This window comes from Anabas testudineus, chromosome 13 (genome assembly GCF_900324465.2).
Source record: "Anabas testudineus chromosome 13, fAnaTes1.2, whole genome shotgun sequence".
NCBI lineage: Eukaryota > Metazoa > Chordata > Actinopteri > Anabantiformes > Anabantidae > Anabas > Anabas testudineus.
The window spans coordinates 12,238,663-12,261,846 of NC_046622.1; the positions used below are offsets into that span (position 1 = coordinate 12,238,663).

Here is a 23,184-nt window from a genome sequence, read left to right on the forward strand (position 1 = left end):
TATGACTAAAATGTGTTTTTGCCTATAGACTTGTTGAGATAAGTAAAAGAAAACATAAGCTGGGACTGATTTTAACCACCTTATATAGTGACAAGAGGTTATTCCATAAATGAGACACCAGCATTGCATTGATATATTGTGATGTTTTTCTTTTATAAGAAACTAATCCTGTAAAAGTAACTAGTAATGTTTGCCAAAGTACTTACCTGAAACTTAATAACTTCCTAAGAAAATAATAGTAATAATATCCTAATTTGGCATGCTGAACCACCTCTCTCCCAGCCAGGATAACATCATTATTGTACTTCTTACTAGTTTGTTATCAGTAAACAAACTCACCAAAAAAGAGGCAATGCAGCAACAGCATTTATGTGAATCAGCTACATGCCCAAAAAAGACAATTTAGAAATATAAAAATAGACTTAACACAACATAACGATTTGCCAAATTACAAAATTATAAACAGATGCACAATTCTAATGATGTCAGTGGAGAAGATTAAGTTCAACACACTACACCTTGAAAGAGTTGTCTTTATTAATAGGAGAATTAACTCATTCATTGCACTCCACAACCACATTGTGTTAAGTTTTTCCTGTGAAATCTGTTTATTAAAGGTGTAGTACGAAAAACATTAAGCAAAATGTCATAAAGCGACTGCATTAAGAAAACCTCCCCATAAACAAAACTAAACCATGTGACTGGCAAAAACTCTGAAAAAGAATTTAATACTGAAAGTAGGTAACACAGAACAACAATAAAAGGTCTTCCCAATATGAGAAATCACAGTATTTTGCAATAAGTACATTTGGTTATTTGTACTTGGCAAAAAGGTACCAATGTGTGACATATGGCAAGACAATGCAGGTAAATGTAAAAAAAAAAAAAAAACAACAACAAAAAAAACAAAAAACAAAAACAAACACCCCAAAACCTTTTATTTAAATAAACACTCTGCTACTGACTGTTTGCCAACCCTTTTGGACAATGCCATTCTTAAATCACATATTTACATCTATTCACTAGAACACAACACAAAACTAATCAAAAATGAAATGTATGGGGGGAGAGAAAAAAAAAAAATCATATTCGTTCATCTGGCTCATATCAAATCATAATACAGTCAAGCATTAAGTGTGTGGATTTACAAAGGAGTGCCAAAGTCAAAAGTCTGAACATGGATTTGTTTTGTCCCAGTGAGTGTGCTTGGACACCTGCCGCCCTGGAATTGTTTCTTGTCCTTACTTTAGCTCAAAAAACAACTGCATGTCTGAGACTACAGTAAACTTAGTTGACCCCTGAGTTTCTAATGCAAAACTAGTGTATGAAATACCTCATTACAGTGTATCTTAGTGCAAGCCAGCAATATGCTTGATTAAACAGAGGTATATTAGATAGCACCCAAGCTGACAAGATTCCCCAGAATGGTTATTTTGCTGGCCAAATCACAACAAGCAGTATGGGAGGTGGCGTTTTGCTCTCTGTCATTGTGAAAACCAGCAATTCAAATGCTTGAATTTGTATTACATCTATAAACATGTTTTTTTTTTTTTTTCATAGAAAATATAAATATCCCTGAATGAAACAGATTCACAGCATTTCCTCCCAAGGACTCCAGTGCTACTACCATAATGTGGCCATCAAGTGTCTTCAAGGTCTCCAGTTAATGTCAGTTTCCGCCTTTCCTCTAAAGCCTGTAGCCGCTATGTCCTTCATTCGCTGTCGTGATAGTTTATTGTCCGTTTACCCCGGTTCCGGGTCTTCACGCGCGTCTTTCGGTTCGGTTTGCCGTATGACTCGTCACTTTCCTCCTCGTCCTCGCAGGCAACCCGTTGGTTACGCCGCCTCAGCTGGCGGGTGGCAGTGCTCTCATCAATTCCAGACTGTCTGTGACTTCTCCTCTTTGGACTGCTGTGGGAACCTGAGCTCGCAAATGAGTTTTCAGAGACCGAAGATGAATGCTCACTTTCTGAGTCAGAGCTGTGGTTGCTGCTATAGCTTTCCTTTCGTTTGCGTGTTGGCCGCTTCGTGTTCTTCTTCTTCCCCCTCCCTGAACGACCCACATATTCCTCCTCCTCCTCCTCCTCCTCGCTGGAGTCAGACTGAGAAGACATGTCCTCTTCATTGCTGTTACCGTCCTTTTGTTGGGATTCCCTTTTTGTACACTTTGAGGAACCTGACCTGCTACTTTTATTGTTCTTGGGCACTGGCTCCTTTTCTTCATCCTCCTCCCCATCTTCAGAGTCTGAGGTGTAGATGCGTTTTCTCTTGGAAGACAGCTGATTCCTGGTTTCACTGGATGAGATTCTGTTAGACTCCCTCTTATTATACCTGTCTTCTCTAGAAGCTGTGACTGCTATTTTACCGTTCCTCTGTTTAGCCTGGCTCACGGAAGCAGAATCTTCCTCAGATAAGGAGTTGTCACTGATGTATTTCTTTTTTGGTAGGGCTCTGAGACTCAGTCGTCGTTTTGACGTGTTATCCGAATTATCCGACTCTTCATCTGATGAGCCAGTGGAGCGTTTCCTCCTCGACTTCCTCTTGGGTTTGTATTCCTGCTCCGAACTCTCAGAAGCGGAGGTGTCACTGCGAGGTCGTTTAGAACTGCTCTTGTTTCGTGTGGACCTCCTTGTCTTTGTTTCAGCCTCAGATTCCTCGCTCGAGTGATTGCTTTCTACTTCATGTTCTGAATCTTTTTTCGGTCTCTTCTTGCGTGGGCTGGATCTCTTTGGAGAATCACCGAGTTGGTCTGATTCTGCACCATCCAGTTTATACGTTGAGGCAGACTGTTGTTTATCTTGGCTTTTTGATGGTGAAACTTTAATCTTTTTCTTAGAGTCCTTGTGGATCGCTTCCTCCACATTTCTACCATTTTGGTGTGGGTACTTCTGGGAACTGTGGACATCATCTAAGCCTGCGGGAGGTTTCTGTCGTGTAGTCCTGCGTTCTGTGTTCTCAACCTCCTCCTCTTCCCCCTCACTTGTAATCCTCGTTTTCCTGGCTGGAGTGGTTGCTGTGCTTCTCGAAGGTTTCTGAGACATGGCGGGCTGTTTCTCCTCTTCTTCAGCTTCCTCCTCCTCAGAGTTGCTGTCCGACTTGTGATGTTTTGAACTGTGTCCGTTCACATGAGACAAAGTATCTCCAGAAAAAAGAAGTAGAAGAGTGATTACCAAAACAAATCGAGCTAGAAATCTAAACTAAAAATGACTAATGTGGACATCACTCACCATTTCCCTTATTCTTAGCAGCTTGCCTCAATGTCCTCTTTTTGCTGGACCTCATGTCTCCATTCTGTTGATTCTGGGAAGAGGATGAAACATCACTGCCATTGGCATCCTCCTCGTCTTTGGACTCACCATCTGATTCTTTTGTAGCTAGAAAGGAAAACAATAATAGGACTGAGTTATTATTTATCCTCTATGTAAAGCAAAAATAAGCAAGTTTATTTTACATGACAGAAAAGGATTTTTATTTTTACTTTTTCTGAATTAAATTGGAAGATTCAAATTTAGAAGTGGAAAGCAGGTTGCCTACCCCGTGTTGATGCCTCTCCATCTGAATCAGAGCTGCTCTGGATCACTGCAGTGCGTTTGCTGGACCGGGCTGTGTGGCGAAGGCGGCTACTGCTCCTTCTTGGCTTCTCCTCTTCTTCCTCCTCGTAGTCCTCGTCAGAAGCTTCAAGGAGTTTAATCTTATTCACAGCTGCCCTTGCTGTCTTCCTCTTGAGTGACCTGCGAACTGTGATGTTCTCTTCCTCCTCCCTGTCTGAACCCTGGGACATGTCTCTGTCAGAGTTGCGGTGATGACGTCGCTCACTGCGGGACGACCTGCTGCTGTGACCGTTCATATCCGTTCTACCCTCTGAAAACAAGCAATTTAAAGGATAGTTTTATTTATTGGCTCTTGAGTTTAATGATTCTTTGGGTTTTAATTCTGAAAACCTCAGTGTTTACCTCCTCGTTTCCTGTCTGTAGCAGCATTGTTTCTGGTCAACCGTGTACTTTTGCCATTTTTACTCCTGCTGGGATATCGAGACCCTGAAGACTGGGAGGAAGCCTCTCCATCCTCTCCCTCTTCACCTTCACTCTCAAACTCTTCTTCTTCTTCATCGTCATCTTCCTCCTCCTCACTATCGCTCTCTGCAACTGGTAAAAAAAAAATTTAATATACAATTTTAAATGTGGCATTCTAATCTGTTTTCCCTGTATCAATGCACATTATATATTTCAAAACTTAGGTTTCCTGTAAAAACTTAATTCCTGACCTTTTTTCCTCTGCTTTGCACAATTGCTTCTTGTGACTCTTGTTTTCTGTCTGCGCTGATGGTGCCTTGAGGAACCTGGACGCTTTTCCACTTCTGACTCACTCAGCTCGCTTTCACTTTCAGACTCTGAAGTAAAAGAAATATCAGGTCATGCAAATATTTAAACTAATGAACTTTCAGACTTATTGTACTTCAGGAAACCACTCTGTAAAGTTTTCAAAGAATTCCCAATGTAATCAAAGTTAAAATACATGAGGTTATCATTCCATAATTTGGTATAAGATACAATAGATGTATACTAGAGAGCAACACTTAATCTAACTGACTGAGCAATTATTTGACAATTACTGCTTCGTAATATTTCATTTTAACACTTCAGATCAGGATTTTGTCATATGAAAGACAAACACAGCATACTATATCACAGTAAATGGCCCTGGTGAAGAATCCTGCTTACTTAATTGACTATAAGTAAACAGCCAATATGTCATGATGGGGCAAAGTCTGTACCTGGTGTTGATGAAGCAGCTTTAGAGCCCGATTCTTCCTCCGAGGAGCTGTGACCTGAGCTGCTGCTTCCACTCCTCCTGGCTCTCTCAGGAACAGACACTTTGGCTGAGGTAGACTTGGTCACTGACACCGACTCCACTTTTTCCTGAGTTTTGACTGCAGCTCTCTTATGACTTGACAATGAATACAATTTCTCATTAGACACGGAGAAGTAATCACCTGCAAGCATTTCATCATAAACTGTTATGTATGATTTTGTATTGCTTTTACATGTCTGTACTACAATAGAGAGAAAAACTGAGTTACAACCAAATAATGCATTCAAAGTGTGTCCTGTGATCCACTTAAGCAGAACTCAAACAGACCTTGTGGTGGCAGTGGGCTGATCTTGCTGCTGCTGCATTTTCTTGCGGAACCTCTGACTGCGTCGGAGCCTATCACTGCTCTTAACAGCAGTTTTATACTCGGATATGACTGTTCTGATTTGCTCTTCAAAGAAGGCAGAGAGCCGCAAGGTCATGCTGTAAATCTACAACAGAAGAGGAACAGAAATCATCGATTAGACAAATTTTAAACTGTGAAGCCAAACCATCACCTCAAACCCAGAGAACACTTAATAGAGAATTACTTTTACAGTTATTTTTATATCATGCACTGGAAGGCAATTACTCTGACACACTTCCACAGATCATAATTAGTCCTCTACCTTGGAGCGTTTATTAGGTGTGTAGGCTTTAGCATTGGCAAAAATTAGCCGGGTGTCTTTGCAAAGCTCTATAGGATTTTCATAATGGTCTTCCTCCAGGGTCCTTTTCACAGTACCAAAGTCCATTGGTGTATCAATGATGTCATGGTAGTCCTGGAAATGTACACAAGAAATGGTTTAGACTTCTTTTCTAAAACACGGGAACACACCCAACACAGAGTAGTTATGTTACTTTGTTTGCTGCTGCATTAACTCACTGGATAGTTCTGAGGATCCACAGGCTGTCTGAACGGTTCTGAGTCCTCGCACTCAAATATGTAGTTCAGCAGATTCTTGCACTGTTCCTTCCAGGAGTCTCTGTCTGGCAGGACCTCTACTGAGCGCTGGAAATATCAGGAAAGAGAGAAGAAACTGTCATCACATGTAACATGTGCTATCTGCTGCTAGGGAATCATTCAGAACATAATCCTTTGTCTTTAATCAAAAGTAACAATAATAATTTTCTTTATATTGTTACCTGACGTAGTCTGTGTCCAGAGGAGGTTCCTGGTGCTTCTGTATCGTCATCCTGTAGGCAATAACCAATTCAGGATTACTTAAATTTTATCACACGAAAAGAGGGGACATTGATAAACTAACTAAAAATGCAAAACAACCAATCAAGGACAACTAATTCTCATTTCCTAATTATGGACATTAACTGTCTCTTAAATCATATCTTCTAAATCTTACCTCTTCATCATCATCCATCTCTTCAACAGCATTGTAAATCTCCATGATATCTGTGCAGCTTGGGTTACTGAGGAAATAAAGAAAAGTCTTACAACTCTTTAAGTTCCTGTACACTAAGTAAGGACAGGACAAACTTCAAGTAGAACTTACTTGACAAACTTCTGGAGAACATTTGTGATGATTTTTGCAGAGTGGGCAATCTTACTTCTTGGCTCATTAAAAGTGCGGGCGTTATGTGCAATATACCTGGCATCCCAGATTAATGCTGAAAGACGTCTGTGGATCACCAGAAGTGAGTAAATATAAGTTAACACAAATTTCAATACCACTTTATTTATGTTAACTTTGACCAACTCAAATTTTGAACTAGGTATGTGGAAGAAAAACTTATGGAACTGACCTGTAGAACCTGTGCACAAGTCGTAGTCTAATGGTGCCCAGATCAGTGGGGTAGGCGATCACAGTGCAGTAGGTGGGATACTGGAGAAGGTCCACAGGACCAGAAAAGGGCGCTGCAATCTCTGTAGCAGAGATGTAAGGTGGGTTAGTATGACTTGGAAGACATTCTTTCACAGTTAAATAGACATACAGGATTCCCCTAATGTGAGTGAATAACTAAAAATAATACAGTGAACATAAATATGAAAGAAAAAGAAAAAGAAGGGAGCTAAACAAAGTCTGTATATGCATACAAACCAACAGTGATGAGCTGGTCGATGCCTGCAACGATGCGTTCACACTCCTCATCTCGGCTTCTTTCCCCCCACTCTCCTAACAGAGGCTTGTACATCAGTTCCTTCATCTCATCTGCTGTCACAGCAATGCCACCTCCTTCAGTCTCTGGCTGCTGGGCTGCACAGCAGAGACAAGGATTGTTTAATATAGTGAAACTTCTCTAGCCCTGCTTTGTGATCAGACACCAGTAGTTTGATGTGCATGTGTAATAATAAGTAAAAAGTCTTCATTACCATCATCTGGAATAGGTTCCACATCCCAAGGACTTAGTTTCTCAGTTTCCCCATTGTCCCATCTGGTTAAAGTAAAAAAAAAAAAAAAGTAAACTTTGTCATCAAGAAATATTGTTTTTATTGCTTTCAACAACAAATAAAAAAGACTAGTGATAAATGTGTTGTTGTGGTTACAAAACAACATTATAGACATGACACTTTAATAACTCAATACTCAACAATAGCAATACCATTAAGACATACCATGTACTGTGAAAGCGTTTATAAACATTAATGCAACATCTAAGATCAAATATAGTTTTGGGAAAGAAAATGTGTGGAGGCTTAGATTTGTGTTTGCTTCCTCACTTCCACTGTAGCAGACAATCCAACCGCAGAAATTTTACTTCACTCACTGCTGTCTAATAACAGTATCGGAGCTTTGTTTCAGACAGTAACAGACTAAAGCAGTATGTCCTAGAAACTTGCTAATACACTGCCCATCTAAAAGAAAGTCACCACCTTTATTTAACTAAAATAGGTAGGAGCCTCCCATTGGATAATTACTGCACAGATGATTATTTTTCAGCTGGCAACAAGTTATTTAACCCTAACTGATGCATTCAGTAGCTTCTCATTTATTAAACAACCATGTCAGAAGACACATCCTGTGGATGAGGAAAATATGTTAATCAGTTTCAGAAGAGTCAAATTATTGGCATGAATCAAGCAAAGAAAACATCTAACGAGATTGATGAAACTACTAAAACTGGGTTAGGAACTGTCCAATGGAAGAAGGTCATGTGGTCCAATGAGTCCAGATTTACCCTGTTCCAGAGTGATGACGCATCATCTCTCCCATCATCCAAACAAGATCTTGGTGAAAAATGTATGCAAGTCTGGACGAGATTAAATGTTGTGACACTGCAGAAGCTTATTGAAATGATGCCACTGTGAATGCGTGCGGTAATCAAAGCTAAAGGTGGCCCAACAAAATATTGGGTGTGTGACCTTTTCTTTGGATGGGCAGTGTATTTTGTACTAATGTTGCGCAGCAACAATAATATCCTCAGTCACCATGTCCTGACTATATACATCTTTCCCCACCTGACTTTGAAGCACTGGAAGAGACTGTCGGGGTATTCTGGCTGGTATGGTTCCTGACAGACAATGGTCCCAAACCACCAGGCATCGTCTATCACTGAGCGGAACCTGTCATCTGCAACAAAGAAAATACCACCGATTTTAGAAAAAGGTGAAAAAATGTTTGGCAACCATTTCTGCAGATGGCTGCACCGATTAATCATTTGAAACAGGATGTATGTAAACAACAAATTATTTATCAGCATCTGCACTGAGGAGCTGCAATGAAGAAATTAAAATAACCCTCCCACTGCAATAAGCCTCCATGAAAAATGCTTATTAATGTGTGTGACATGCAGATACAAATTCAGATGTGAGGGAGTATCAGTGCTCTTGGGTGGATTTACGCACTAATTAAATAAACGCACAGATGATGTTACTTGGCATAAAAACTGAGCTGAGCTGAGCTCACATACTTGGTTGCCAGTTTCTACGTAGTGCCTCGTCGTAACTCTGCCGCAATACCAGAAAATCAATCACATCTGGCATGTCGTGATACCTGCAGGAGAAACAAGCTTCATGTGAGAGTGCTGCTGAATCAAACTGATGGATGTCCATCCATCTTATAATGCATACTGTTTATCAGAATACAGAAACAGAAAACATTGTCACTGAGTTCAAATCTCAGTCCCTGCCGTTGGGCTGATAATAGAATAAAAACGGTTTCTTTATAAAGAGCCAGATAACAAAACAGAGTTACTTACTTGACAGAAAATGACTTGTCTGTGATTTTTCTTGTGCCGTGGTCAATAAGAGTCAGCTTCAGACAACAGAGTGTTGGAGGGCAGACTTCATATTTGATCCCAGTGATCTTCACAAACTCTTGATCCTAGGAAATACAAAGCAGAGTTTCTATTTCATGTGCATTTCCACTTCAATTGTAGAAACTGTAATCTTCATTTTCAGTGGTTTTCATCACATCAGTCTTGAAAAACCTCAGTCATGACGTTATAGACTAAACTAAACTGTGTTTAACCATCTTCTTAACTTCGTCTTACCCGCAGCTCCATTTTCTTCCAGGGCTGTTTGTCTAGGTTGATGGGGTACAGATCATTCCTGCTCACTGCCTCAACATAGGCTTCGTGTCCCTGCCGAAAGTAGATTACCTGATAGAGAGATTCTGAGATTAGTAACTGTAGTGTGTCATGATGTATTAGATGGCGACTGTGATGCTAAACCACCAAAACATTAGCCAAAAGTATTTAGACCAAAACTACCCTAAGGCTGTACAGTCTTATTTCAATTGTATCCATGTTTTTAAACAATTGTTTCACTGTTCTTCTACAGCAATCATCTTTTTAGGAACAATGAAATTGGATCCTAAAGATTTTTTTTTAACAATATAGCTAAATCTAAACATTTTTGAACAAACAAGCTAAAGAAATAACTTGCTTCTTCTGATGTGTAACATCCATACCTCATCGCCCATCTGGGGAACAAATGGAGACTTTCTGGGAATTACATCTGTGATCCATGGTGAGGGCCTGAACTCATTGGACACTTCTCTGTTGATAGATGGTCTGATCTTTAGACGCTGAGAGGAGCAAAGTTACAAAATGTTAAGAAAGTAAATATGAACCAGTTTTAAAATATTTATATATTACAAATTGTATCACTTTATTTCCGGGGCAAAGGACAAGTTAGGATTCACACCATGACACACCAGGATTGTAACTGAGTGAATGAATGAGTTGGCACTGTGTCTAATTACTCACCCTGGGTGACTTATTCTTTGCTTTCTTGGTCTTCTCTTTGCTTTTCTTCCCGGGTTTCTCCTCCTCGTCGCTTTGCTGTTTCTCCTCCTCTTCCTCATTCTCCTCCTCCTCCTCTTCAGAGGTGCTGAGTCTGCGCCGCACTCGTTTCCGTGACAGGGGAGTGGAGGGCTGTAGGTTGATACCAGCGTCCGCCGTCCAGTCTGAGTACTCGCCCGACGTGTTGCTGTCCAATCATAAGAGGTGATGGTTACCATTTTAAGTTGGATAAAGTTGTAGATTCAAGAAAACCATTTTATCTGGTACCTTAAACAAGCACAAACGAATGCCAACAATTACTCCACAATAGTATGACACTTGAACAAAACACTTTACCTGGAGCTGTCACTGTTCCACTCCTCATCATCATTGGAAGAATCCATGTCACTGCCATCCAATTCATTATCCTTAACAAATAAAAGTACGAAATTGTTGTAAAAGTCAAAATAAATAAATAAATAATTTGATAAAAAAAAAAGAAAAAACCTCAGCTTCTTGTAAGTGACAATTTTCCCAAAGTCACAGGGGAGCAGAAAATGTGATACCTCGGAGTGTACCTCTGAACTCGCAGTTTCCTCTCCCTCTTCACATGACAAGTCGATGAATTCCAGCGTGTCGCTGCGACTGTGTGCTCGCTTCGTGGTGGGAGGCTCATCATCAGAATCATCCTGGGGGGACAGATGGGACTGACTCAACAACAGTGCAATGATTTGTATGGAAAAAATGTGAATAGTGAAAACAAGCTGAAACCTCTGATATCAAATGAATAAAAACAACTGCACATAAGGCACAGTACTGCATGTAAAGTTGTACTGGTTTCACAATTAAATTTGAAATAGTGCCACACAGGGCTCCCACATTTCTCCCCAAGATTCTGATCTGATTGATTTGTTAGAAAGTGTAGCATTATATCAACAGGCTGAGACACCCTATTGACTTGAATGTATGATATACAGCACAAAATGATGACTAGCTGTCATATGAGTTTAGTATATGATAATAACTGTGCTAATGGCTTTTCACAAAACTACAGTACACAAACTGTTTATCAATTATAAAACATACGTGACTTCCTACACAAAGTGGCCAAGGGAAAAGAAACCTACTCGACAGCTGTAGATAATCCGTCTCTTCTTTGCATTGTACAGAGCCACCTCCTCATCCCCTCTGATGATTCGAATGTGCTCCTGGTCCCTGAAAAAACATTTCCACAATGCTAAAAATGTAGGTAGTTAAATGTAGAACAAAACCAATGATGTAATAATCCCAACAGATATGTAAACCACATTCAGCTTGATGGCATTTAAGCCATAAGCAACTGGCACTCTCAACTCTCAACTTATCCGTCAATAAGATAAAAAAATAAAAACTAAATATATATTGTCTAAAATTAATTGTGTCATGAAACAAATGGTTTTTGAACTGAATCTCTAGTCCAACATCGACCATGTTCTAAGATCTAAAGCTGCCTTTGTGTTATTCTTACAGAAAAAAATTTAAAATGCTGAATTCACTGCATATCTTTAGCTGTGTCTGATAAACCAAAAAAATTGATATCTCATGTCGCTACCCGTAGTAGCTGGATGCCAGTTCAGGCACCACCACCCTGCGTCTCCAGGCCTGCAGGTCTCTCTCAGTGGCCATCTGGCTGCGAGGAGCATTCTGGTGCATCTGCCGGACGCCCTCCACTTGTCCGCTGCGCCGCAGTCCAACATTAGGTGGAGACTGCACATCTGCTCGATCGTTCACAGATACTGCAGTAAAAACGACAAATAACTCCTCAGTAAATTACTAATTCATAATTTGTATTTTCAGTGTGAGGTTTTCAAAAATCATACAACTGTATGTCCAGCACTGATTATACCTCGGCGTGGTGTGCTTGGTGCCGGTGCCAAGGCTGGGCCCTGTGCCCCAGCTTGTCTCTCCGGTCCTGCTGCAGCCCCTGGCACAGCCTCCGTCCCAGGCTGGTTTTGGCGGTCCTGTTCTGCCCGGAGCTGTCGGATAGCTTCATCCAGAAGGCTGCTGCGTCTTACTGCAACCTCCTCAGGCTCTGCAGTCTGCTGACTGATCACCTGCTCCACTACCTCACCGTCACCTAGAGATGTCATCAATCATCAGGAACAAGTGCTTGAGGAGATTTTAGTGGCTAAACATTTTCAGCAGTGTTTGGAAGAGTTTTGCATGTTCTTAAACCTCGTCAATACAACAGTGAAAGTGGATGAATTGAAATGAAATTAGTCATTTGTGGGCTAAAATTTAAGCTCCCAGTAAACTGTTAGAAAGGTCTTACTGTGGTTGAAAAAGGACTTACTGGTAGCTACGTATCCCAGCTGTGGAACCAGATGTTCAGCAGCAATGTTCTCCCGCCCTGGCACAAGGCGCTGGTATCTAAAAATATATATGTATATTTTTTTTTACATTAAAAAAAACATGACTTTAAGATATCTTCTAAATTAATTACAGTTCTTTATATCAACACTATACAGTGATGCTTTAATGTTTGTAAATCCGATATATTTTCTCTCTTTCTGAATAAATACCACTTAAACAAATGGAAGATAAAGTACAGTGTTTTTCCATTTACTCAAAATGAATCATTCTTACATATTTGTGTGTGGACAAAGTATGTGAACCTTTGTAATTATCTAGTCCTTTGAAGGGAAAATTAGGGCCAGATGTTGCAATCAATAGGAGGACGACCTGGTGTGACTCTGGAAGGCCCAGCCTTGTTTTAAAAAGACAAATTCAGATCTTCACTACAAAATTCTGGTCTTAAAAACACAAGTTTGTAGAAGTCTGACTGTCAAAGACATCCTGTTCAAATGCTAAAGCCCCTCCAAGCTAATTTGGAGGGCAGATAAACAATTATTGGAAATATTCAGTTGAGGTTGTTGTTGCACCAGTTACTAAAGGCATGGATTCACATACATTTGCCAACAATTTCCACAATAAATAAATTATTAATTTGACAGTTTTTTCTTTCTTTAGCTTCAGGACTAGCATGCAAGCACAGCAAATCTGATCACATGTTCAATTCAATTCAGTTTATTTATTTAGCACCAAATAAGAACAATAATCATCTCTAGGCACTTTACATAATAAGGTTTAGACCTTTACAGAATTATATGGAAAATGTAGAAAACCAAAGAAGTCCCCCTTGACCAATCACTATGAGACAACAGAGAGGAAAAACATTAATGGAAGAAATGTCCTGCAGAATAATACACTGGGCAGGTTGGTAGGGTCAGTAACAGAAAATCTAAAGGGTTCACCAACTTTCAAGAACCACTGTACACATTAGAATCAGAAGTAAAACTAAATGAAAGAATAACACTATAAATGAATGAAATGTCTACCTTGGTGGATGAGGATTCCCATCTACATCCACTAAGAAGGGTGGTGGCATGAGATGGGGGGCCTGCTGAGTCTGTTCATCCAGCACAAAACCGTTTGCATCCCTGATCAATGGTCTGTAGTCTGTGTGGAAGAACACCTGGTCTGGAAGCTGCATGAAGACCAAGAGAAAGAATCTGGATAAGTGCCGGTTTTAATATATTAATGTGATCATCAATAAGTACAATGCAATACTGTACTTTTTGTGTGGAAAAAAACAAAAAAACACAATGTACACATGTGTTTTACTTGCCTTCTCATAGGGCTTTGAACTGCCAAAGCCAAAGATGAGGAGATGGCCATGGGAGTCTGTGCAGGCAAAACGTTGGCCATCAGGAGTGAATTTGCAGTCAAAAACAGCTCCATGCCCCTGGCCCTCGATCTAGATGAGAAACACAAAATTACTGCAACTACAGAAACTTCCACGTCAACAAGAGTGTTTAGTACAAAGGCAAACTTTCAAACAGGAGCCCAAATGTTTGCTTTTTTTAAATTTTTTTTTTTTATTTGGGGATTTCAAAGTTTGTCCACTGTGTCCTTGAATTTTTCTCTCTTTCAGATCTTGCAGGGCATCAAAGTAGATTTTTTGTAAAAAACACATTCCAGTTCCTTTTTACCCACTCTATGCAGAGCAAACAATACACAATCATTTCATTGATGACGGATTTCACTGAACTGCACACATACAAACTGAAAGTGAAAAAGAAGTGCGGTCTGATTTGTAACCATGTCGTGTTATGTGTCACAGCCTCTCTCTAGTATTTTGTTGTCACCTTGCAGAACTGTTGGGTTCACCATCATCTAAAAGCAATGTTCTGATAGTGCTGAGTGTTACCATGTTGAAGTAGTGCCGTGTGTTGGTTCCTCGCAGCAGGTCCCATATGAAGACATTCCCATCGTGGCCAGCAGACAGGATGATCCTGGGGTCAAAAGGGTGCGGTTCCAGAACAAACACCTCATCCTCATGGCCCTGACAACGATACCCAGGTTAGTTTCTGAATTAATAATCATTTATTCTGTGATTTTCACATCCACTATGCTCTATATTTAACTAAGACAAACAGAGCATTGTGCACAATTACTTTAAGGATATGTAGCAGCTGTCCTGTGTAGGAGTTCCACACTTTGAGAAGATGGTTGTTAACAGCCGTGATGACTGTATTGTCATGGCGATCCCATGCTACCATGGTGACTTTGGGTTTGAAGTAGCTTTCCTCTTCACTCGTTGGTTCAGCACTGAGGCGAGAATAACACATGAAATTAGAAATTGAATGTACTGCGCCATGCAGTTCTTTACTCAACACAAATGTAAAATAACTGGCAGCTTGTATCTGATGTCATGTCTCTGAAAATTAAGCCCACCTGTTCCATGAATTTCTGCTTTTACAGTGACCATGTTGCTATGTGCTCCCACCTCTGCAGCTTTACTCTACCTGTGTTTTCCCTGTCACTTTACTGAAGGGTTGGTAGTTCAATTTCTGCTTAATAAACAGCAGCACTCTTCTTGTTTTGTACCATAAAGCAGTAAAACTAATGTAACACAAAATCTAAATCTGACTGAACACATTTTGTGCATTTAGTGTGATCCAACACTATAGCTATGTAAACCAACAATCCATCTGCAGTATATGACACCAATTATTCTGTTTATTTCGTCGCCAATTTTTCTTCTGCAACAAACTGTATAGAAATGAATAAACAAAGTCTTGTATACTGGAATCTTTGGCAGTTCATGGTATGTATAGTGATTAAAAAAAAACTTGTGAAAGCCATTGAAACTGTGAAACTGCCTTTGGAAGATGAGCCAATTTTAGAAACTGCCAGTGAGGCTCCTTTAAAGTCCTTTATATGACAGACAAGCTCTGAGTGGTAAACATTATTTCTGCCACATAAAAAAAAAAAAAAACATGAAGGGAGCTCGACGTATGCATTGACTGATATTTCTACTTTCTACACTAACATTCTGGACATTTCTGTATGAATGGCAGTGAAACTGTTTGGAGTCATTTCAAGTGTGACAACGAGCAAACTGTCCAGAAAATGCTAGAAAGCTACAGTGTAGACAACACAGAATCACCCTTTTATCAGTCTGTGCAAACTTAGGTCATCTCGCAAATTAATATAGATGAAATACAGTATGTGAAAATATTCATAATAAGCTGACAACGCTTTTTAAAAATCTACATTACATATAATTACACGACCTAATAGTGAGTGTTTTGCAAGCAGAGGACTAAAGAGCTTGAACTTATACAATCTGACAACTGAACAAATAATTCATCTGAGCAGACAGATTCCTCAGCTGACATCAGCACCTGGTTGACTTGGGCATGTTCCAACAGCTTTTTGAGGCAGACTAGACAACAAATGGCTCTGCCTCATATTGCAAATTTCCAGATACTCTTTACAGCAAATACGAACGTTGTTCTCACATATCCCAATTCTTAGCGCATTTCCCTCATCTTATTCTGCGATTGCCAAACACAGATTAAAAGCATTTGCACTAGACTAAGTTCGTTTTCATCCACACTGGTTTACAAAGTTGGTAATTACCCTGGAAGAGTGGCAGACATGTTGAGCAAGATGCACCTCCACTGCTGTCGCTGATGGAGTTTCCAGATCCGCGCTGTTCCATCACAACTTCCACTCACAAACCTGAGACAAGGCAGCGATAGCAATTTAATTCACTATCACATACTGTAGGCAGAACATTCAATTAAACATACAGTGCAATCACTTTTTCATACCTTTCACTTGAGTGGCTGAACTGGATGCTATCAACCTTGTCCTACACAGACAGATCGACAACATGGAAAAAATTCATTAAACTTGTGGTATTGAAAATATACAGGACAAAGTTTGTGTTCTGTCTGGAGAGGGTTTTTACCGTGTGCTCATGGAGCTCTGAAGTCTTTTCTGGACTCCCGCTTCCCAAGTAATATATTCTGATAACATCATCAGTACTTCCTGTTGCTAAGAACATCCCACCTGAAAAAAAGGTTTAAATTAAAAAAAGAATCTACTCATTTCCTATGTAGAAGAGAACAGAGCTATGCTAAGTAGCATCCATTAAGGCTTGTTCAACACAAACAATGTTTACATACAAAATGATTAAATACCTGGACTGAATGAGGAGCACACAGTCTGAACACCTGGCCTTGGTCGCTCTGTAAATTTGTGTGGCCGATCACTTCATGGACAGAAGAGAAAATGAGCAAATGAGTTTATACAGAACAGGACAGGTGACTAAAGTTTACTGTTGCCCGAAAAGGGAAGATGGTTTGTGTTCGACTATTGTGTTAATCGTTAAACCTCAGTAACATCGGAGCAGAGTAATGCAAGCTAAAAACCCTCAGTATTCAACTGTAGAATTTGTAAGAATTGTCTTTACTATCTAGCACATCATTGAAAAAACAAACCAATAAATATATTTCCAGCCATAACACAGTAATACTAGTGGTGACCTTCATATCTAGTTTATTTCTGGGCCCATTCTTAAACAAAACTGTCAGTTAAAGTTCCCACTAATCTAACCAGCATTTCAACTCAACAAGATGACAGATATGATTATTCTCAGGTCCAATGCAGGGTTAACATTCCTTTGTCAGATCCATCCACAAGCTTAGAAATATGACACCATTTAATGCTCATTTAGTTCTTTCTTAATGTTTTCCTGTCTGTTCCCTGAGGTAAATGATTTTTAGTTTATTAAGGTAAAGCTAATTTCCTTTAGCAACAGCCCACAGCTTAGCATGTTTACTATGAGCCTTGTTTAAATTATACACAGTATGCACACAGTACACAGTAATCATAATTAACAACATCCAAAAACATTTGAAGGATTCATTAATTTGATAATATTTTTAAGTACTAAGCCACACTATTAGTAAAGGTCACAATTTCAAACTATTACTTGAGAAGCAGCACTCACCTGAAGTTGATGTTGTTGACGTCCCACTGCCAGAAGCAGACAGTAGCATCAGTTCCAGTGGACAGGATGTAACGTTTTGAGCCCTTGGCAAAAGGTGAGAACTGAAACCAAAAGACATTCATCAGGATGTGTGGAAATATATTCACAAATCTTGCTCATTTGTTTTGACAATAATATATCTAAGCTCGCTAAGGTCATCCATGGCAGAGGCCCTTTCACCTGAAGTGATGTAATGGATCCAGTGTGCCCCTGCAGCACAGCCACAGGGGCACAGGTACGAAGGCACCATACACGGATGGTCTTGTCACAGCTTCCTGCAGCAATTAATGTGTTCTCATAATTAACCGCTAAGTCTGTGATCTCTGCAGAGTGTCCCCGCAACGTCGAATGAAGCCTTCCATCAAATGAAGACCAAATCTTTACCAAACAGTCATCAGAGCCCTGAAAGAGGAAAATATACCAAATTCGTATTCTACCTACAGAAAAATTCAAACGTGGTTTAGCATTTGTATACAGTCAGCTGAGTGTCAAATTCATAAGTGCTGCATTAGGAATTCTGTGTTGATCTGCATTTAAATCAATGTGCAATTCACTGTCAGCAGCTGACGGTTATTTTTGAACATATGGATAAGTTGACTTCAATCTTACTGTGAAGATCCTGAGACCAGTGCGATCAAATGCAATACAGTACACTGCAGACAGATGCCCTAGGATCCGCCTATGCAGCCGCATGTGCTCATAGTTGCTGACAGGGTTGATGGAGCTGAAGCGCTGCACTCCTGTCAGCTCTCTCCCTCGATGCACCTTCACTGTTGATGATAAGATGTCAATCATCTGACGAGGGATAAAAATGACTGCAACAGTACTGAGATCACAAATACAGTGGGCACTGAGATATATTTAATTTCATGTGGGTGGACAAGAGTAGGGATGCATTATAACAAGAGGATGAAATGAAATGGGAAAATACTACAGGATGTGTTTTTGGGCTTAAAGCATGTCAATTCATCATCTTAGTAAGGTTTTGATTTGATTTGCCTCATCTCTGTATTTATACTTATAGTGACAGTTGCACAAAGCAGATTTAAACATTAACAGCATTGCATGCAGCTACCATTCCTAATTCAAATCTGCTTAAAGAAATCACAATATGACTGCTGTTTTGTAGTGTGATGCATCAGGTTTGTATCTACTACCACGAGAAATGACAAGTTATCAAAGAAAGTAAAATGTCCATAATGATTTTATCTGCTTTAAGTTCTCACTGTCTCAAGCTAAAGTTGTTTTAAGCATATAATAAGGTGTGTTTGTAGTCAATGCCTTCTTTAAAGCCTCCTAAATGTGGAGTAACTGCAACACTGACTATAAATAAAGTACCAAAAAACCTAAACATTTAACACTTCTTTATGTGTTAGAAAAGAATGATTGAGAACAGTGAGGAAAGGAATGGGAAAAGTATTTAAAAAATTATATAGACAAACCTCTAGGTGAGGTGACATGATCAGAAGGATCACGTTAATAACATTTTACACTGTAATATAAGAGACTGCATTAAAACAACGATTCTGGCTAAATCATGGCTGCACACCAAACTGACAATTGTCAACAGGAGCCTAGTAAAATGCTTCCTACTAGAAGTCGATACACAGTGCAACACACTTTATGCAACCAGTACATGTGAGCAATATACAATCTTTAAGTCCTTTGAGATTAAATGAGGATTTGAATTCTCCTCACTTTTAATTGTGCACCATACCCAACAGTAGAGAGTGTGAAGTTGACGTCACACTGTGTTAAATTTCTATTTACGCAGTCTACGTTGTGAGGATCGTGCTGCCTTTCTGATGCAGTCTGATGCCTACAAGCGGGTGAATTAGTAGATCTTATCCAGCCACTGTAAAACTGTTCATGAGCTTAGGGATTTATAACCCACCAAACAAAAGGTTTGCAGATAGCCCATGTTAACCACTGTAGATACAACAGGTAGACATATTGCATACCTCATAATATGGTGTCCACGTACCCTAACATGCAACACAGTGTGATGTAAATTCACATTCTTTATATAGTGACATGTCAGCAGACATGTACATTCATGATTACTGGGAAGACAAATTTGAAAACACAACCAAGCAGTACCATGCCAAGTACATGTTACAATGCGCAGCACATTGCTTTGTTCAGCTAATTTCGTAACCCAAAAAGCATAAGAAGACTGAGACTAGACTTACCAAGATGTGGAGGTTTCTTGCAGTTCAAAGGCATCTCTGGTGGTCTGCCCCGGTGAAGGGCTGCATATGATGAAGCTTTAAACCGCACACTTTCGCAGTCTGGAAAACAATATGAAAGTTTTAAAAAAGGATTCAGCTGATTCCCAGCTGCAGGTGAAAAATGACTGTATCAGTCCTGGTGATGGCATTACCCAAGAAACCAATCAAACATAAGTAGTAGTTATCAATGTAATAGACACGTATTATTGCACTTGCAATGATTTAGTAGAGATTAAAGATTGTTATAAATTTGGACTCCAAGAAGTACTCAAGAAGTGAATTAAAAACCATGTACCTTTTGCGGTCCTAAGCACCGACTGCTTTCCAAAACCCAGGAGTGAGTGTACACCTGGGACACATGATGGCACCTCTCTGTCAAGAAGAGGTCCGATCTGCTTACATATCTGTAGCAAATGGTCTGGTGCAATATGTCTGTTGGCTGCAACCTGCCAGGGAAAACAAAGAAAGTAGTGATATGACACTGAATTGAACTGATCATCAGGAAATGACTCAAAAACAATTCTGATAATCGGTTATGAGACTAAAATGTAGAATACGCCTATTGTATTTGCGGCTCTTGGTTTTATATTGCTTTAAATTGACTGTGTTAAGGCTGTAGACTCCTAATAGATATTTACTATTTGAAGAGACATTTGTTAAATCAACACTGAATCTCTAAAAGGTATCAACAGATTAATCAATAAAAAAAAGAAAGTTGTTACCCAATACAGATTACATAAATAGAGGCCCAATTCCAATTCAAACTGAGGGTGTGAGAAAATCCTCATGCCTTAGGAATCATCAGCAAAAAGTATGTATGTTCTTCATGAATTATGTTAAACATTAAACAGGCTTAGTTTTATGTTGTTTCAGACAATTGCGTACCTTTTATTACCAGAGCGATACCTAAGAAAAATGCAAGTAACATAGCAACAGCTTGTTGCAGCATCATCATCAATGGCTCTTGGGGTCTTAGAGAAGTTGTTACATTTCATAAGGGAATGTTTCACCCAAACGGGTAAAGGTAAAGTGAAAATAAGATATTTTCCTGGCCACGACATGCCACAAACCAACTAACAAATAATATAAAAACAACTAAATACTAACAATCCCTGCATAAGAAAGGGAGCAGTAATATCATAAACAAAATCCCAAACAAGAATACCTTTAAATCTTCAATGTAAGAGACTAAAATATGTCATCAAGACAAGTAATAGTAGGTTTTGTCATGCCTGACAAACTGGCAACCATGAAAACAAGCATGTTTTATATTGCTTAACCTTTCAGAACATTTATATTAGGCAACACTGCAGGGTTTTCTAGTTTTGTACAAGTACACGACTGACAGCAAAGATTATGGTTTCATCTACTTCTCCTAACTCATCATGGGGGTGTGGTATTTATGTAAATGAGGTATTTATTGACCAATCACAGCGCAGGTCAGTTGTAAAATAACGCAGAGACAACGAATCGCGCCCTCTGATTGGCTAGCGAGGCCGTCTCTACGCATCGAGAATCCGAACGACCCACCCTATCTGCAGTACAACAGTCGGGGCTAAATATTATTAAACCCTCCGTCCAAATACCACTTTCTGAGCGTACATATCACAGTTTACGCTGAAAAATAAACTAGTGAGAGCGAGCTGTGACCTTGTCAGTGATCCCAACTCAAGGAAATCCAACAGTTCCGACAGGAAAAAGAACAAAGACCGTAAACAAACATAGAGCATGGACACAGAGTCCCCCTGTCAGAAGACAATAACAACCGCCGACAATGAACTTAACAGAGATGAAGTTAAATCTCACCACATCTTCATATGTCCTCGGGTGCTCGTTGCCCAGCCAGTCCAATCTCCCGGGTAAGAGCTGTCGAAAACAAATGTTGGTAAAGCGGAATTAGCACAGAAAACACAAGTGGATACACACGGAGCTAGTAAAAACCGGTGATGTCAAACGGGTGAGACGTTCAGGGGTATTAAAAAGTCGACCGAGTTAAGCAAGTTTTATGCCCAGACTGAGTCAGGACCGACGGATAGCAGCTAGCACAAAACAACGAGTACAAACAGCTGGTACACAAACCTCATATTCCTCTAGTTCGCTCACCAGAACCTGCGGCAGAGTAAAAGAGGCGATTCAGATTAGATAGTCCCTATTAACTCCATTATCAACAAGCTAGTCAACTATTTGGAAATACAGCACACCGTGCCAGTCAAGACACGCCAGCTCACCTCAGCCGCTCTCCGACACGGACCCGTTGTCAGAAAACGAGAAATCAAGTAGTAGAGCTCTGGAAGTGAACAGGGAAGCATTTAAGCACAAGAAAAGCAGTTGGGTTATCAATTAGCACGAACCATGTCGTTGTAATTAAGCTATCAATTGGGTTTACTTCTGCGGCTTACCCGACTCAAGGAGCGAAATGTTCCGATTTTTGGCCATTGAACCGGCCGTGATTTGGAGAGGTGAAACAATTTTTAGGCTAACTTTATGACTATAGAGAATAGGATATATTTATTTAATTCCGGCTACACAGCTCTGACCCCCTCCACGGATGCTCCCGCTTTCTATTCAGCCTGTTTGCAGTCGCCATTGGAAGGATGAGGCCTCAGCGATACGACTTCCGCCACAGCGGAGTCACACAGGAAAAGGGGGGTGGGGAGGACCGCTCTCTCAACAAAGACTAACTATCTGTTAGCCGGTAGCTTAGCAATATTTGTACCGTCTGCGCGTAATGTCGTCTATTGACACGACTTTCAGCGCCATTGCGAAATAAACAAGTAAATATTTAAATAATGTAATTCAAAGAAGTACACCGTAATCAAACGCCAACCCCCCCCTTCTGCCGACCAAGGTCGTCAGTTCTGAACATGACGTCATACGCTGTGGTTGCCACTTTGCTTTATCAATTTCTTTATTAATAAACTGAGTTTATCAGTTTTGTACGTTTATCAAAAGAAAGTCTGGATTACATTGTTACTGGCTTGATTGACTTGTAGTGCTCAGGTGGGCTAGCTTTTTGTTATGTTTTCCTGATATCGTGTGTGGTTTGTTTTTTTCTTGTTCTTTTGTTTTTACTATGTTGTTTTGATCTTCATCTAAGAATAAACGTGATTTGTTTTAGCAGTCAGTTACATCAGTTTCAGAAATTATTCTGACCTTGTTACTTTTTACACAATTTACTGTGCTCTTACTAGACAGAGTTGCTGTTTTGCTCATCAGCATAGACACAATGATCCATAAAGACAAAATTAGTTCATTTTTTTCAAATGTATGTGAATGTAAATGTATGTAAATCCAATATCCCCTCTACAAAAGTATTGAGACCCACTGACCCATCCTGAGAATGAGAATAACTGAGATTAAAATTACACCCATATGTGGCTCTACCAACCTTTGTGGCTCAACCTCAACCTTTGTTGTTTTGTTGTCAACCAGAGCTGTATGGCAATATGCATTAAACACCTTAAGACATGTCGATAGTAAAGCAAGTTTATTAGCATGTTTTTAATTATGCTAAAATAACCCTTTAAACAGACATCC

At 39.8% G+C, this 23,184-nt stretch overlaps 1 protein-coding gene across 3 annotated transcripts; it reads right to left on the reverse strand.

Annotated features, from left to right (window-relative positions):
* Nucleotides 1-513: 513 nt before the first annotated feature.
* On the reverse strand, nucleotides 514-22,260 carry brwd1 (bromodomain and WD repeat domain containing 1). 3 transcript variants are annotated; one of them, XM_026368453.1, is made up of 44 exons: nucleotides 22,047-22,258; nucleotides 21,876-21,934; nucleotides 21,727-21,756; nucleotides 21,454-21,513; nucleotides 19,943-20,093; nucleotides 19,609-19,707; nucleotides 18,026-18,186; nucleotides 17,597-17,818; nucleotides 17,378-17,478; nucleotides 16,566-16,636; nucleotides 16,334-16,434; nucleotides 16,194-16,234; nucleotides 16,000-16,101; nucleotides 14,529-14,682; nucleotides 14,282-14,416; nucleotides 13,700-13,828; nucleotides 13,410-13,558; nucleotides 12,365-12,441; nucleotides 11,918-12,148; nucleotides 11,624-11,807; nucleotides 11,160-11,247; nucleotides 10,611-10,721; nucleotides 10,390-10,460; nucleotides 10,018-10,240; nucleotides 9,720-9,836; nucleotides 9,301-9,408; nucleotides 9,007-9,131; nucleotides 8,719-8,801; nucleotides 8,267-8,378; nucleotides 7,181-7,242; nucleotides 6,909-7,064; nucleotides 6,613-6,733; nucleotides 6,363-6,488; nucleotides 6,213-6,279; nucleotides 5,998-6,048; nucleotides 5,738-5,863; nucleotides 5,481-5,633; nucleotides 5,140-5,303; nucleotides 4,775-4,947; nucleotides 4,265-4,390; nucleotides 3,954-4,145; nucleotides 3,535-3,861; nucleotides 3,228-3,374; nucleotides 514-3,139 (listed from the first exon to the last, which is right to left on the reverse strand). In XM_026368453.1, exons 1-44 carry the CDS (start codon nucleotides 22,081-22,083, stop codon nucleotides 1,713-1,715), a joined length of 6,750 nt encoding a protein of 2,249 aa, XP_026224238.1. In that variant the 5' UTR covers nucleotides 22,084-22,258; the 3' UTR covers nucleotides 514-1,712. The 3 variants fall into 3 exon arrangements, 2 of the variants coding, with proteins under 2 accessions (XP_026224238.1, XP_026224230.1); XM_026368445.1 differs by having other exon boundaries at nucleotides 10,599-10,721; XR_003299301.1 differs by lacking the exons at nucleotides 514-3,139; nucleotides 3,228-3,374; nucleotides 3,535-3,861; ... (13 more) ...; nucleotides 8,719-8,801; nucleotides 9,007-9,131 and having other exon boundaries at nucleotides 9,388-9,408; nucleotides 10,540-10,721; nucleotides 22,047-22,260.
* Nucleotides 22,261-23,184: the final 924 nt, after the last annotated feature.